The sequence below is a fragment of the Thamnophis sirtalis genome, unplaced genomic scaffold, assembly GCF_051295495.1.
Source record: "Thamnophis sirtalis isolate CommonGarterSnake01/CBP01778 unplaced genomic scaffold, rThaSir2_p1.2 scaffold_3, whole genome shotgun sequence".
Lineage (NCBI taxonomy): Eukaryota > Metazoa > Chordata > Lepidosauria > Squamata > Natricidae > Thamnophis > Thamnophis sirtalis.
In genome coordinates this window covers 145,616,307-145,631,753 of record NW_028261383.1, presented here as the reverse complement: position 1 = coordinate 145,631,753, position 15,447 = coordinate 145,616,307, and the positions used below count along the sequence as shown (strand labels likewise).

The 15,447-nt window shown below is 38.5% G+C and overlaps 1 protein-coding gene across 2 annotated transcripts in view; it reads left to right on the top strand.

Moving 5' to 3' along the window:
• TOM1L1 (target of myb1 like 1 membrane trafficking protein) overlaps positions 1-15,447 on the top strand; it is a 57,707-nt gene that overhangs the window by 35,520 nt on the left and 6,740 nt on the right. For both annotated transcript variants that reach the window (XM_087710336.1, XM_087710337.1), the window contains 6 exons: positions 1,974-2,093; positions 3,760-3,852; positions 4,148-4,264; positions 8,626-8,759; positions 12,049-12,109; positions 14,868-14,982. In XM_087710336.1, the coding sequence (XP_087566462.1) occupies positions 1,974-2,093; positions 3,760-3,852; positions 4,148-4,264; positions 8,626-8,759; positions 12,049-12,109; positions 14,868-14,982 (640 nt within the window). The remainder of the gene's footprint in view (positions 1-1,973; positions 2,094-3,759; positions 3,853-4,147; positions 4,265-8,625; positions 8,760-12,048; positions 12,110-14,867; positions 14,983-15,447) is intronic.

Genomic DNA, 15,447 nt, shown 5'->3' with positions numbered 1-15,447 from the left:
CTCCATTCCAAAGCCGAAAAACCAGCGCTATCCGAAGACATCGGTGGTCATGTGGCTGGCATTACTAAACAATGAAGGCGCACAAAACGCTGTTACCTTCCCACCAATTGGTTCCTATTTTTCTACTTGCATTTTTATATGCTTTCAAACTGCTAGGTTGGCAGAAACTGGGACAAGTAACGGGAGCTCACTCCGTTATGCGGCACTAGGGATTCGAACTGCCGAACTGCTGACCTTTCTGATCGATAAGCTCTGCATCTTGGCCACTGAGCCACTGCGTCCCTGGGATCATACTGAATCATATATTCACTTCTACATCTGAGTGGGCCAAAACAAAAATAAGAAAACTTCACATCCCATTTTAGGCGTCAGTTTCCAGAAGCCAATAGTAATGGGTTATGGAAGTTGTGATCCAAAACATCCAAAAGCATCAGTTTGCTTACTTAAGGTATAAAATTTACACTTTCACAAAACCATTTAAGTAGGTAGAGGAGTCATTCTAACTGTTTACCAATTCTCAGAAATACAGTACTTATATCAAACATCCATTAAGAATCAGAGATTAGAATATCATTTTATTCTAGATGGCTAGTAAAGCTAGGAAGATCCGTGAAAGAAAGAAAGAAAGTCAGCCTTACCTTCACAGAACTTTCCAGCTTTAACAGATTAACAGAGTTTGGAGGGACCTTGCAGGTCATCTAGTCCAACCCCCTGCCCAAGCAGGGGACCCTACATCTGCCCCTATCTAGGATCGAACTCACAACCTCCTAATTGTGAGGCAAGAGCTCTACCTCTTTACTAGCCATCAAGAATAAAATGATATTCTAATCTCTGATCCTTAATAAATGGTTGACACCACTATTTCTGAGAGTTGCTAAAACAGTTATAATGACTCCTCTATCTACTGAAATGGTTTTATGACAGTGCTTCCATGAGATAAAAATCAAAATTTAGTCCTTTCGTACAACTAGTATTTCCCCTCCTCCTCGTGATGTTGAAAGCTAACCTGTCACATACGGGAGTAAACATTCACAAGCTTGCTGAATATGAGAAACACCAGCCTTGAGAAGAACAAAAGGAGGATTAAAGGCTCCATCTAATCTATTGTCCTGCCTGTGGATATGGAATGGCATTTTGCTTCCCAACAGAGGCATTGTATGAAGACTATAATTCTTTCAGCATTACAAGTCAATTTAATGGGATGACCTCTAGTGTAATGTAAGAATCAGGAAGACATCTGCAGAATGTCTAGTTTTATAACCCCGTCTCTTTGGCAATCCCTTTTTAAAGTTAAATCTTGTCTTTTTGTGTGTTGTTTTCCAAAGCAGGGGTCAGCAGTTTATGGCCTGTGGGCTGGATGGGCCTGCCATATGAAATAATCCAGCCTGTAGCCCCCCCCCCCCCCAAAAAAGTATCTTTACCTGGCTCACAAAAGAGAAGGAGAGAATGACAGGCTCTTTTTTTGAGCCCTTATCACCTTCCTGGGTGACCATTTTGATGACAGCTTCACCAGTCATCTCTGCATAGGCAACACAGCAAGTCTCCTGTCAAGTTCCAATGATGTGGTAAAAAAAATGGCAATGACGTGGACTTTGGCTCTATGTGGGAAAAGGACAATCCCTGTTCTGAAATATCCATTTTGAGAAATTTGAGAGATCTTCATTAAATAGTTTGGTCTTTTTTTCTCAACCTTTGGTTTGGTTTTAATACATAGACATCTCTTAATGTTCCTAAAATAGTTCCATTGCAATACCAAGGAATCCCTTTGTTCCATCTTGATCTGTCCATGTACTGATTCGGCAAGATAGGATAGGAAAATTTGATGCATCAGGTTCTTCTCTGATTCAGCCTCATTCCTCTGAAAGTCTTTTGAAGAAATAGCTGTTACCCAGCTTTTGACCCAAAATGGCAGTTATCAGGTTTTGAAAGGGGGGTTAATTGGATTCAGAAACTGTAACCTTTTTCACAAACAGACCTGGGCCAAGGGTTTTCAGAACGCTGTGGATGTGAGTGATGTAAAGGAGGCTTATCTAGAGCTTCTCAAGAAAGGAGTTGAATTTCCATCCTCAGAGATCAACAGGAGAACCACTAAGGTAAGTGCTTCATTGGGAGCTGTTGATTTGAAACAGGCTCTGCAAGTTGCAAAAATTGGCATGTGCAGAGAAGGTGTGTTAATTAACTCAATAATGTTCATTTGGCACAGTGATTTCCTTTGCTTGTGAAACCAGTCATCTGTTTCTGTCTTGGAGCTTTAAAAAAAATCTAACAGTAGGAGGAATAGTTTTAAAACTATTTCTTAAACAGGAAATGTAGAGGTTAAATCTGCCCACGGAATCCTAGTAACCCAGGTTTCTTCCTCAGGATAAAAGAAATTAAGTGTCCGGATTAGCCTGAAGGCTTTGCAAAATTCCACAAAGATGTAAACAACACTTGCACAGAAAACACAAGTTATCTTTTGAAATCAGAAAACGAGTTTAAATAACTTTATTCTTATGATTTCTAATGTATGCCTTAAAATCCAGGGGATTTTACTTCCCAGAATTCATAATGATGGGTATATAAATAGGTCTTGATTAGTTAATGACTCCCACAACATAGTTGCTTTATTCAAATTTGCAGTATTCAAAGTCATATTTCCATGGAAAATATGGTAATTAGTTCCAGTTTGATCAAAGTAGGCAAATAAAAACTTTTAAGCATAATGTTTATATGTATATTAATGATATATTACAGTAACTGTAAAGCATTGTATCACAATCTTGGCAACTTTAAGATGTCTGGAATTCTTGGAGTTGAAGTCCAGACGTCTTAAAGTTGCTAAGGTTGAGAAACACTGCAATAAAGAACAAAAGAATATGCTTTTAATTTAAATTTATGGTTCAGAAAGTCACAGAGTAGTTATAGATAGCCAAACAAAAAAATCTGTAGATCTAGACATTCCAATATCATATCCTGTTTTAGTGTGGCTATGATCACATTCATGCTGTTCATTTACATCAGACAGTTGCTCTAATATATAATATGAACATTTTTTTGATTTTGTACTTTTTTCTGATGGAGTTTTTCTTTTATCCATTTTGCCCATCCAAAACTGCAGCTGTGTATGTGCAAGTCTTAATTCTGCGTTTGCTAGCTTTGCATTAACTAAATTTTGGATCACTTTAAATGTGACCTGGTATCAATTTATGATTTGCACTAAATCAAATATTTCATTATTTTAACTCACCCTAATTGCAACCTCCCTGTATGCTCACTTTAAGCTATCTTAGTGAATAGTATTCACTTTATATAACTGGACTGTTGCTAGGTTTTTTTCATTATAGGTACTACATATTTTTCAACCTAACCCTGAAATTTATTGATTATAAACATTATATGAGTCTATTACTTAGTTACTGTCGGGACTTAGAAGGACAAAATAAGGGATCAGTACTTGAGATCAGTTGATTTCTGATGGTTGTTTAAAGACATCATGAGATTGCATTTTAAATATGATTTATCTATAACAGTCACTTAACAAATGGTCATAAATTGAGGTCCATCTATATGTTAAATCTCATAACTGATGAAAAAAATTAAACTAAGACTCATGCCATTGAATTTAGGAATAAAGCAACAATTATACTTTAATTGACAGCTTAAAGGCATTATAAGTATATTTGCATGTGCACGCCAATATAAATATGTGGGATAAAAGTGTGGGCTCTTTGAAGTACCTCCTACGTTTAAATGTTGAAAATCTCCTATTTACATCCACAGCCTTTGTCCACAAGGATATCTTATAATTCCTCCCAGAAGTGCCTTTCAAAACCCCTCTCCCCAGCTGCTGTAATAACACTGATTCCTGAGCAGGTATGGTTTGTTCCTTCAAATATTTACAAATTAAGCCTCATCATCCTAAAACTCTCAGATTTGAACAAGAGTGTAGGTTTGTTGTTTATCACTTACTATCTTATTAATACATTTTAATAAGCCTAGGTGGAGAAGTAAGGCTGAATTTTCAATTTAAGAAGAGAAGGAACATTCTTCTCCTTATAAGCCAATAAGAAAATGTTCAGATGTAAATGTTGGTTTTTTTTTAAAAAAAGAGCACAGACCACAACGGGCCTTCCATTTATTTTGAATTGAATCTTATGCTTTTGGACAGGTTGGAAAACTCTACAGTGAACTGGACATGGTAAAAATGAATGTCAGAGTCATGTCAGCAATATTGAAAGAAAATGTTCCTGGAGCAGAAAACCCAGATGATATGGCACTTCTACAGGTAGTATAATACTTTTTTGTTGTTATTGTTGTTTCTGTTTTGTGCTGGAAGTGTAAATACTTTCTGCACTACGGTTAAGCACAATCATTATTCAGCAGAGGTCCCTAACCCCTGGGCTGCATCCCACTAACAGGCTGCAGTCTGTTCAAAACCGGGCTGCAGGAGAAGTGGGCAAGCACATGTGTGAACCTCTAGTTGCATGAGTAGCAGGCAAATGCATATGTGTGCGCGAAGCTCCACTCATGAGCATGTGTGTGAAGCTCTGCTCGCACAAGTGGAGGACACTTGCACTCATGCATGAAGCTCCATTCACACAAATAGAGCTTTGGATGCGAGCGCCCTCTGCTCACACAAATAGAGCTTCATGTGCTCACACAGTGCCCTCCACTCAAGTACCCTCCACTCACACGAGTGTAGCTTTGCATGTGAACACAAATGCCTGCTGCTCATGCAAATGGAGTTTTGGGCGTGATACAAGCACCCCCTGCATTTGCGTGAGCAGAGGGTGTGTGTTCCTGCCACTCACATGCCCCCCCCCCCAAGCTGGGCCGGGACACCAAGCTAGAAAGGTTATGGAGCACTGTTATAAGAAGGTTTAGTAGGTGGCAAAAATATGGGCAGTCTATAACAAGTAAGAAATGCTCCAAGTGAGATTCCTGAGCTGATTCTGGCAATTCCTCAGTTGCTTCTTGAATTGTATGATCAAGAATCATTCTGGGCATAGTGAGATATCTTTTCATCTAACTCTTTTATTATTAATAAAAGCACACGTCGGCTTCAAAGATTTCAAAAAATGTGGAGTGTGAACGCAAGTGACAAGGAGGGAGCAAAATCTGTTCTTTCAATATCATAGCGATTATTTAGATTCTGTCCACATTTCTGGGACCAGAAATTCTGTTGCTAAGCAATGCAGCTGTTAAGTGAGTTGTGCCATACCTTATGACCTTTTTTGGCACTATTATTATTTGGCACTATAACATTGTTGTTAAGTGAATCTGGCTTCCACAATTGATTTTGCTTGTTGGAAGTTCCCTTTGAAGGTTGTAGATGGTGATTACATGACCCAGGGATACTGCAACTGTCATAAATACATATCAGTTACCAAATGCCTGGATTTTGATCACATGGTTTAGTGTAGCAAGTGAGGCTAGAAACCGGGAGACTGAATTCTAGTCCTGCCTTAGCCATGAAAGCTGACTGAATAGCTTTTGGGCTCAATCCCTCTGTCTCAGCACAACTCACCTCACAGCATTGTTGTTATGGGAGAAATAGGAGGAGGAAACTGTGTTGGATATGCTTGCCAGCTTGAATTGTTTACAAAGTAATAAAAGGTGGGACAAGGACACGGTGGCTCAGTGGCTAAGATGCTGAACTTGTTGATCAAAAAGGTTGGCACTTTGGCAGTTCGAATCCCTAGCGCCGCATAACGGAGTGAGCTCCCATTACAGCTTCTACCAACCTAGCATTTCAAAAGCATGTAAAAAATGCAAATAGGAAAAAATAGGAACCACCTTTGGTGGAAAGGTAACAACGTTTCCTGCGCCTTTGGCATTTAGTCATGCCAGCCACATGACCACGGAGACGTCTTCGGACAATGCTGGCTTTTCAGCTTTGAAATGAAGATGAGCACCGCCCCTTAGAGTCTGGAACGACTAGCACATATATGAAAGGGGAACCTTTGCCTTTACTAATAAAGGTGGGATATAAACATAATAAATGACTGCAGGGACATTGCAACAGTCATAAGTTACTTTTTCAATGCCGCTTTAACAGAACAAATTAAACAAATGGCCATCAGCCGAGGACTTTGTGTAAGCATTTGTAACTGGCATATGCCACCATTTTTCTATAGCAACCAGATTCCCTCAGTTGTCATCTTTCAAAGGCTCCATGGTAATCCCAGCTGAGGAGAAGATGGGACAGTACTGCTAGAATCAAAGTATCTGGGACAGTGATTGTCTAGCATACCCTCCTCCACTCTCCCTTTACATGTTCTTTTTAATCATATTCTCTTCTCCTTTCGTATATCCTCTTCTTTCTTTGCAAAACAGCCTTTTTGAAGAGCAACCTATTTATTATTCCCCAAAGTCTGGCCTGATCTCTTGCAGAAAATTGGGTCGAAAACTACAAGTTGCCTATCCTTGATTTGTAGCATGGAAAATGTTTTCCCTTTCCTTTGGTCCCTTTTGATAGTTTTTAATAAGGTGAATTTGTGTGGCATTATGTTATAACTTCAAATGATGAGATAAGGTCTTTGGTAAATAAAGGCCGAGATTACCTCATACTATAAAATGGTAAGTCTGTAATCAGATAACATCACCATTCAAAACTGCTGTGGAAATATCATCTCATGAGTTAAGACTAGGGAGCAATATGGTATTTCTTGTTTGTTTTTAATATGTCATGAGTTTCTGCAACAGAACCTAATTAATCTTTAAATGCCATAAGATTCTGTAGCATGATTGTCCCTCTTTAGCAATTATGTGGTAGTCCTCCAGTGATTTCTGGATCACTATATTTATGATCATTAAAGTAATCATAAATGTGATCCCTATATTTCTGTTTGTTTCCTTTGTACTACAGTTGACTTTATCTAGCTAAGATCTATGCAGCCCAATTCCGTACATGCTTATTTGAGGATGCCTATATATCTGTGTACAGCGGGATTTATTTCCTGTATCTCAGTGAGAAACAAGATGTTATCCCTATTCAGAAATGTCCAGAATGGCAGAATACAAAAAAAAAAAAAAAAAAAGTGAAAAAGTTAAAGTGAACATTAAAATAACATTGAATCCTTCAGAAGTAGAGGAGTGGCATTTATTCTCTGACAAAGCTTCAAGGTGAATTCTTCAAAGTATGTAACAACATTCAGTCTTCTGCTTATTTTCCTCATCCATTTAAAAAAGAAACACATTTTTAATGAATTTCTTTCCACAACTGGAAAAATTAAAATAATGTTGTAACAATAATTTCGAATCCAGTGGATCTTCAGCTTCGTTTTTCTTACAGTGAGGCCTCTGGCTTTCCAAAGTTAGTTTTTACTAACTAGAATTCTTTTTCTTCACAAGGAAATATGAACAATCCTACAGGCACTGAGGGAACCTCTTAGGGACTATAAGATTGCATGCTGAAATCTCTTATGTTTGTTTCCTGATGTCTGATGCTTCCTGCTGTGGTGTTTCTACGTTTTCTACTTCGTTCTCCCACATCTTTTCTGAAGAAAAGCAGTACATGCTTGAGTGAATGGAAGCTGTGTTTTGTCAAATAAACATAGGGAGGTTTTTTTTAATAATAAACATTGCAAATGATATATAGGAAAAGTGTGAAAATTCAGTTTTTTTCACAGGAGCCTGTTTTCTCTAAAGGTAATGGTAACCATAGAATAAGTGTGTATTTTGGATAAAGGTTTCTCAATTGTGTCGTAACAATCATTGGATGCAAGAAAAGGTAATGAAAGGAATAAAGTGGTTAGAGCAATGTCCTTTGTACTTCAATCGATTTCACTGAAGAGAAAAGGAAGCCAATTGGGGTATTTATCTTCAACACAGTTCTTATTAAATGTATGTTTAAAAGTGCACACCATTTTCTGTGAAGCATGAATGAAACACGTTCTAAGTGCCTTCCATTCCTGCAGGTTGCAAAATTCAAATATAAACCCTTCCTTAAGGAACCATAGTGGCACAGTGGTTAGAATGTAGCATTGCAGGCTAATTCTGTCCACTACTAAGAGTTTGATCCTGACCCGTCAAGTTTGACTCAGCCTTCCATCCTTCTGAGGTCGGTAAAATGAGGACCCATATTGTTGGGGCAATATGCTGACTCTGTAAACAGCTTAGAGTAGTCGTCCCCAATCTTTCTAGCTCCACAGACCAGCAGCAGCAGCAAGGGAGGGAAAGGATGGTTTCAAATGCACATACTAGATCCCATGCATGTGCAAATAAAGCTTTACATACTTGCGCAGCCCGGTTGCCAATGGGTCTCAGCCGGGGGATTGGGTCTGCAGCTTAGAGAGTGTTTTAAAGCACTATGAAGCAGTATATACGTGTTAAGTGTTATTGCTGTTGCTTCCATGTTCTTTGACACTGCATCCTTTATGATGCTAACTAAAGCATTTGTTGTATGGTTACAGTCACTAAAAGGGAGACAGGACTGTGGCCAGTTCTAAAAAGTTTTTTACTATGTTTTAAAATGTGACATGTTTTTACCATAAAACAAAAGATGGTGGGTGGGGAGGATTAATGAATTGATGACATGTTTTTTTTAATGCCATGTGGACCTGTGCTTTTGATGTTTCCAATATTTTCAGCATCTCCTATTTTAGCTATTCAAGTGCAAATAGTATACCTTTTCTCCCTTGGTAGAAGCTCTACAAAACAAGCCGAACAATGCAAGATAGAATTATGGAATTGCTAGCAACTGTGGAGAATGAAGATGTGATTACTGAACTCATACAAATGAATGAAAATCTAAATAACGTCTTACTGGGACATGAAAGGTATTATTACTTATTGTTATGTATGTAGTCTGTGCTAACAAATCATTGTGCCTTTCTTCACAAACAGCCTATCTCTTATTTATTCCTTCCTCCTACCCAAAGGGCTGAAGGAATTCTGGATCTTAAGTTAGAAACAGTTAATAGAAATAATAAATCAGTAGGTTATGTTCTTTGTATCGGACAAGTATGAAGCCTAATAAATGGAGTTTGAGTATAGAATAAACTTCACCCTTTTTTGAGAAACATATCACAAGGAAGAAACAAACATGGCTCTTTACCAAAAGTTCAAATATCTATAAATAGGTTAAACTATCATACTATTTTCTTTGCTGAATTGCTTGTAAAAATGACTATGAAATAGCATCATCTGTAACTATAACACGATGTTGCGAGGCTGTAAGATGAATCAGTTATCACACAGTTGGTACAAAAATTGGAAACTCATTTAATCAAGCCAAGGATTGACCACTGATATAACTGTGAAGACCTAAACTCCCTTTGTTCCACTATTATGAAAGACTGGAATAAGATATTAAGTACTACTGTCTTATCATATTAAAAGTACTATATCAATAAAACTTACTATACCTTTCCCCCTCCTATCAGAATACATGTAAATACTACTAGGTTGTGGAATGTCTTTTCAATGCAGGTAATCCTTGCGTACCAACCACTTGTTCAGTTGCCCTTTAAAGTTATGAAAAAGGAGACCCCTGCTTGGCCCTCAAAATTGCAGCCATCACAGTATCCTCACAGTGACATGATCCCAATTTGGACATTTGCAACCTGTGCGCATTTACTATGATTACAGCATCCCATAATCATGTTATCAGCATTTCAACCTTTACAGCCAGCTTTCGACTAGCAGAGTCATTGGGAAAGCTGGTAGGAAGTCTTAAGTTATTCAGCAGAATGTGTTATTCTGCTCAATGAACCACAGTGATTCACTTAACAATTGCACTCAAAATTGACGTAGAGCAACACTTACATTATATTTCACTTTATGACATTATCATTAATGGAACCACCAGTCCTAATTGCACTTGGTAAGTGAAGACTCACTGGAGAAGAACCTAATGTTGGGAATGATTGAGGGCAAAAGAAGAAGGGGACGATAGAGAATGAGGTAGATGGATGGAGTCACCGAAGCAGTAGGCGTGAGCTTAAATGGACTCCGGGGGATGGTAGAGGACAGGAAGGCCTGGAGGAATGTTGTCTATGGCGTCACAATGGGTCGGACATGACTTCGCAACTAACAACAACAACAACAAAGTGAAAACTGGCTGCATAAGAAAAAAAAGAGTTTAGAATCTCAACAGACTGAATTTATGTCTGAAGTTCAAACTGGAGCAATCCAGTGCATTTAAATATATGATAGCTTGAGATTTCCATCCAAGGCTGGTTGTAATATTCAACATTTTTTTAGCCTACAAAGATTTCTTTTTCAGTCAGATTTGGAAGGTAGTTTGAGCTGATTGAGTGCTTTTATGAAGAAGATCATGACATGAGTATTGAGAGGCTGAACAGACACTAATTGCCTGACCCATCTGCAAATGCAATTTCCTTTGAAATAGAGTTCAAACTGAAGAACAAAAGTTTCTGGTTACATTTCAAAATAATAGTAAAAAGTGGTGTGCCCTAAGTGTAAATGCAACTCTTGATAAGGGGTTTTGTTACAAATACTAGGAAAAATACAAATACAAGGTAAGCAAACATTTATAAAATTCAAACTGTGCATCTTTCTCTCACCAGGAGATTTTGGTTGGTTGGTTGGTTGGTTGGTTGGTTGGTTGGTTGGTTGGTTGGTTGGTTGGTTATTTTGACAGAAGAACCACCCAACATCTGTATGTGTTACTATAGCAGGTACTTGCTTCTGCTAGGCTTCATGTAACCTATAGGCAGGGTAGTCATATTATAGGGATTTCAGGACAGTATATTACCACCAGAGGAAGGCACTGCATGGCCAGTTTCCACCTATTTGGGACTCATTCCACATAGTCAACCAGATATGTTTTCAGTTACCTTGATCATCAGGAGGCAGGCACTATGCGATTGATTTGTCCTATTTGGGAACTTGTCAGTGCAACCTTCCTTTGTCTCTCAAGGCCTCGTATTCTGGATTCCTATCCTTAAGCCTTCAACCACAAGCCAAAAAATAGGTTAAATCAATGTGAATTATTGCAATTTTTGACAGAATTTAGGAATGGCTAAGAGCAGGAGGCATCTGGGAGGTCTCCTTCTGTCATTCTTACCCTTAAGTTTGAAAACAAATTTTAAGAAGTTTAAAAGTGTTGTTGAATTCTGGCAGTTATTCTATTATCTTTTTGGTGCCAGAATGTCAGGGTGCTGGGCAAGGCAGTATTGCAAGCACCACCAATTTCCCACCTTTGCTTTATAGGCTGTTTGTTACTATCTGGGAGTGACATTACTGTACTCTTCACTGTGACACTTGTGTCCCATTTTCCAGAAAGCCTCTTTCATGACTACTAAGTTTCCATACATTCTGAATGTTTGGACTGCAGATTCTCAGGGTTCTAGTTTGTTATGCCTCCTTCCACATTAAGAGATATATAAGGCGGGTTTGAAACCCTAGTGACGCATTATGGAGTGAGCTCCTGTTATTTGTCCCAGTTTCTGCCACCCTAGCAGTTTGAAAGCATGTAAAAAATGCAAGTAGGAAAATATGAACCACCTTTAGTGGGAAGCGTTCTGTGCACCTTCAGCGTTTAGTTATGCCAGCCACATGACTACACAGATGTCTTCAGACAGCGGTGGCTCTTCGGCTTTGAAACAGAGATGAACACCTTCCCCTAGAGTCGGCAACGACTAGAACATATGTGCGAGGGGAACCTTTACCTAAGGTGGATTCAGGAAGAATAAGTCTCCAGAAGTTTCTTTAACCAAGAGTTCTTTGCGCTCAAAAAAAACCAAAAAAAAAAAAAAACCAACCAGGAAGGTGGTACTCTGAAATGCTTGTTTTTCACTTTTGAGTCATCTGCTGCTTATAGGAGTACCTACCTGTTATTGCACAATAGGAACAAAAGAGATTTATTTCAGTTGTTCCAGTAATACCTCTACAGTTTTGTTTCCTTATAGCATCTGTGGTTTAATGGTGCTCATGATTTGAATATGCTAAGTCATCCCAGACTCTCAAATGTAAAAGGACAGGTATTGCATTTAAATATGAAGGCTGCTATTAGTCTCCATATCTGTGTGTTTTATGTTAATAAAACTCACTGTCATTGCATTGTTTGACATTGATTGTATTGATTATACTGTTTTTATCTAGGTTTTCTAGAAACAGAGTACGTTTCTGGGAAAATCAGAGAATCCTGAATGAACGTGCAGCAGTAAGTAACTGATAGTCATTTCTACCAGTCTAGAACATTTTGTGGTTAATCCTAAAATTCAGAATATTTTTCTCTTTCAAAACTATGTATGTTCCCAGAATTAAGTCCACTGGGTTAAGCATGGGTTTTTGTTTTTTTTAGTTCTCATCTTCCTACCCTCATGATATTCTAATTAGAATAAAAAAGCATTCAGGGAGGAGTGAGGATTTATATAATACAAATCTTCTCTAAGCATGATAGGAATGAAGAGCTTCAAGAAAGAGAAGAGGGGAAAAACATGTTGTGAACACAGGAAAGCAGCTATTATCATCTGGCTTATCTAAATCTCACCTGGCAGAAAAAAATCTCTTTCGTTCACTCATCTTCAATGTGCAGTAATCCTCTGGCTGACATGGAATCATATGTCATATTCAATATAATTTATGCTTATGAAATAACAGGTAACAAATGTAAAAACTGAGCAAGATTTCTAAGGCATTCTTAACTGGGCAGGAACCCTTGAAGGAAGTTAATTATTTCATTCTGACTTTGAAGATCATATTGATACTTTAGTGGTATTGGCCAATGAATGGATTGTCCTCACCAGGAAGGAGACAAGAGAGATATATGCCTCCATTGATCTTCTAAATTTATCAGCAATTTGTGGCATCCACAGATATAAGGCAGGGTGAAATAGAGATTTTGTTTCTTGTGATTGTGTCCAAAAAGCCTGTGGAAACCTCATGTTCAACATCAGGAATTTCATAGAGACCACGCTTTTTCATACTTATTCATTTGATTTTATTTTTGATGCTACCCAATTCCAGCTGGCTCTAGGTAGCTTACAGAATTTTAAAAGTTTTAAAAATAGTATAAAAACAAAAAATAAGAACATAATCAAAATCAATCCCCTCCCCAAATTACAAAACAGTTACAAAGTGATAAAGCCACTTATCTGAAACAGGTCTGCTGACCCTACCCTGATGCCTGGAAGAATAGCCAGATTTTCATATAAAATCACCTAGAAGTGATAAGTATTTTGAATAGAGATGTAGCACTGTGCTGATGAGACCAAATATAATTCCTGTCATCTGAACAAGATAAGTGTATGAAGATGATGAAACAATACCTGAAGGCTGTAACAGCTCAGAGAACCACGAATATGAATCCTACAAGATGGCTGTTATTTAACTGATCCTTAGTTCCAAGAGTTAGAAGCATAGCCTGTTGTACTCACACACACACACACAACATGTGTAAGGAGTCTTTATTAAGGCTTCCAAACCTAAATTGATATTCCCCAGCAATTCCCTGTGCCGACCCCAGTTCAACCCCTCTCAGGTTACTCAAATGAAGTCAACACTTGTCCTCAAGGCAAAGGCGAGTCCAGTCCACTAGTCCTCAAGGCAAAGGTGCGTCCTGTCCACTAGTCCTCAAGGCAAAGGCGAATCTGGTCCACAAGGCCAAAGCAAGTTCCCAAGGCAAAGGCAAGTTCCAAGACCAAAGCAAATCCACAAGCAAAGGCAAGGCAAGGCAAAGGAAACAGTTGGAGACACAGTCTGAAGTTCAATGGAAAAACACACAACAAGACAACAAACACATTCCCAGCATCATCTCCATCTGTCTGCTGTTCCAAATAGCTAATGTCTGGTGCAGCCTGTCAAGAAGGGCAAGGCTTCCTCTTCATGAGTAATGTGACTGACCTTCGCTCTCCTGCCTTTTATCTGCCCTACCTATTCTTAGATCAGGTGCAGAAGGCAGTTCCTCTTCCTCATTGCTGACCGGCTGCAGCTGTATGCTTTCCCCACCTGAAGTCTCATGGATGTCCTTCTGCGGCTGTGCTTTAGTCAGATCAGTCTCAGATGCTTGGAGCCATTGACCAACTGTCCTCCTGTCGTGCCTGGGACCTGATTCATCTTCCTCCAAGCTGTGACATCTGGAGAAGTATCTGGGGAAGTATCCAGTGGAATCATCACACATGTCCTGAATAGGGTTGTATTCCACCCAAAGAAGAAAAAAAATCTCTTGGGGGTAATTTTGATGCAGCCTAGTTATTGGAGGCCTAAATGGCTAGCGTGGTTCTGAAAATGATCCGGAAACAACTAGCAATGTGGGGTCCTTGGTGCTCTCTGAGCTTGGTGTTTTCTTGGAGACATTTCATTACCCAAACTGGATAACATCATCGGTGCTAGTGAAGTATCAATATTTTTTCAGGAACCATTGTCAGAATGGAAAGGCTTAACATTAACTATCTAAGATGAATTAGAGGTCCTTGTGTTAACCATCACAAAATCCAACATTACTTGAGTGTTGAATATCTGAAAGATTGCCTCAAGAAGAACTGCAACAGCTTGCCTGGGACCTTAAATCCTCCCATCTCATCATGAAGAAAAATAGAACAAACAGTTCTACTGTGAAATTGCAGTGTTCTCTTCTGAGAAGTATCTCTACTCCCATTTTTTAAAAAAATTCAGCACCAACCTAGGAGCTATTTCGGTTGCTAGAAATTCATGAAAAGTAGGTGGAATTTGCTGCCCTGTTTTTAAATAGTGTGTTGATTTGATCTACTCTTATTGAAATAAGACTGTTTTAGAGTTGTTGTTACCTTAAATGCACTATGGCTTATGTCAGGAGGGATGTAAATTGAATGAGTAGAGTATGTAAATAATCACTGACTTCAAGCAATCCTCACTAGCTACAAGATAGGTTTCAATGAGAGATTATTTGCAATGTTTAATATGGCAAAATGGACATCATCTCTAACAACTTTAATTTTAAGGCCGGTGGCAACCAACCATCTGCTCCTTCCTGTGATTTGCTTGACTTTGAGTCATGTCTTCCTGCTGCTGTGCCAAAGCCTATGAGAACTGACCTTCCCCAGTCTTCAGAGTTAAGTAAGTAAAATATATAAACTCCAATATTTTAGAAGCTATGTAAAAAAAATTGTTGCAGATTTGTTTGAGAGCTGTGCTAAATGTAAATGTATTTTTAAATATAATGTAATTTTAAATGTATTTCAAATAAAGGTGGTGTCTTATCTTCCTATCAATATTTAGGGGTTGTTTTTTTTTCAAATGCATTTTAGCTGCCAGAGAAATGCTGTTGACATTCAGAGCAGTAGCGGTAGGTAGGCTAGTTAGCTGAATTTCCTTAGAGGTTGTCTATGGAGAGTCTCAATTATCCAGGTCATGGTTGTCCCAAAGGTGCTTTTTTCCCAGAAAGTACAATTGCCTCTTTAAAAAAGCACTTTTGGGACTTCTTTAGAGGTTGTTGGTTTGGAGGAGCTCTGCCCTCTTCCTGGCATGGCAACAAGAAGATAGATTTCTCTTGAAGTTGCACACAAAGGTGGCAGAAAATTT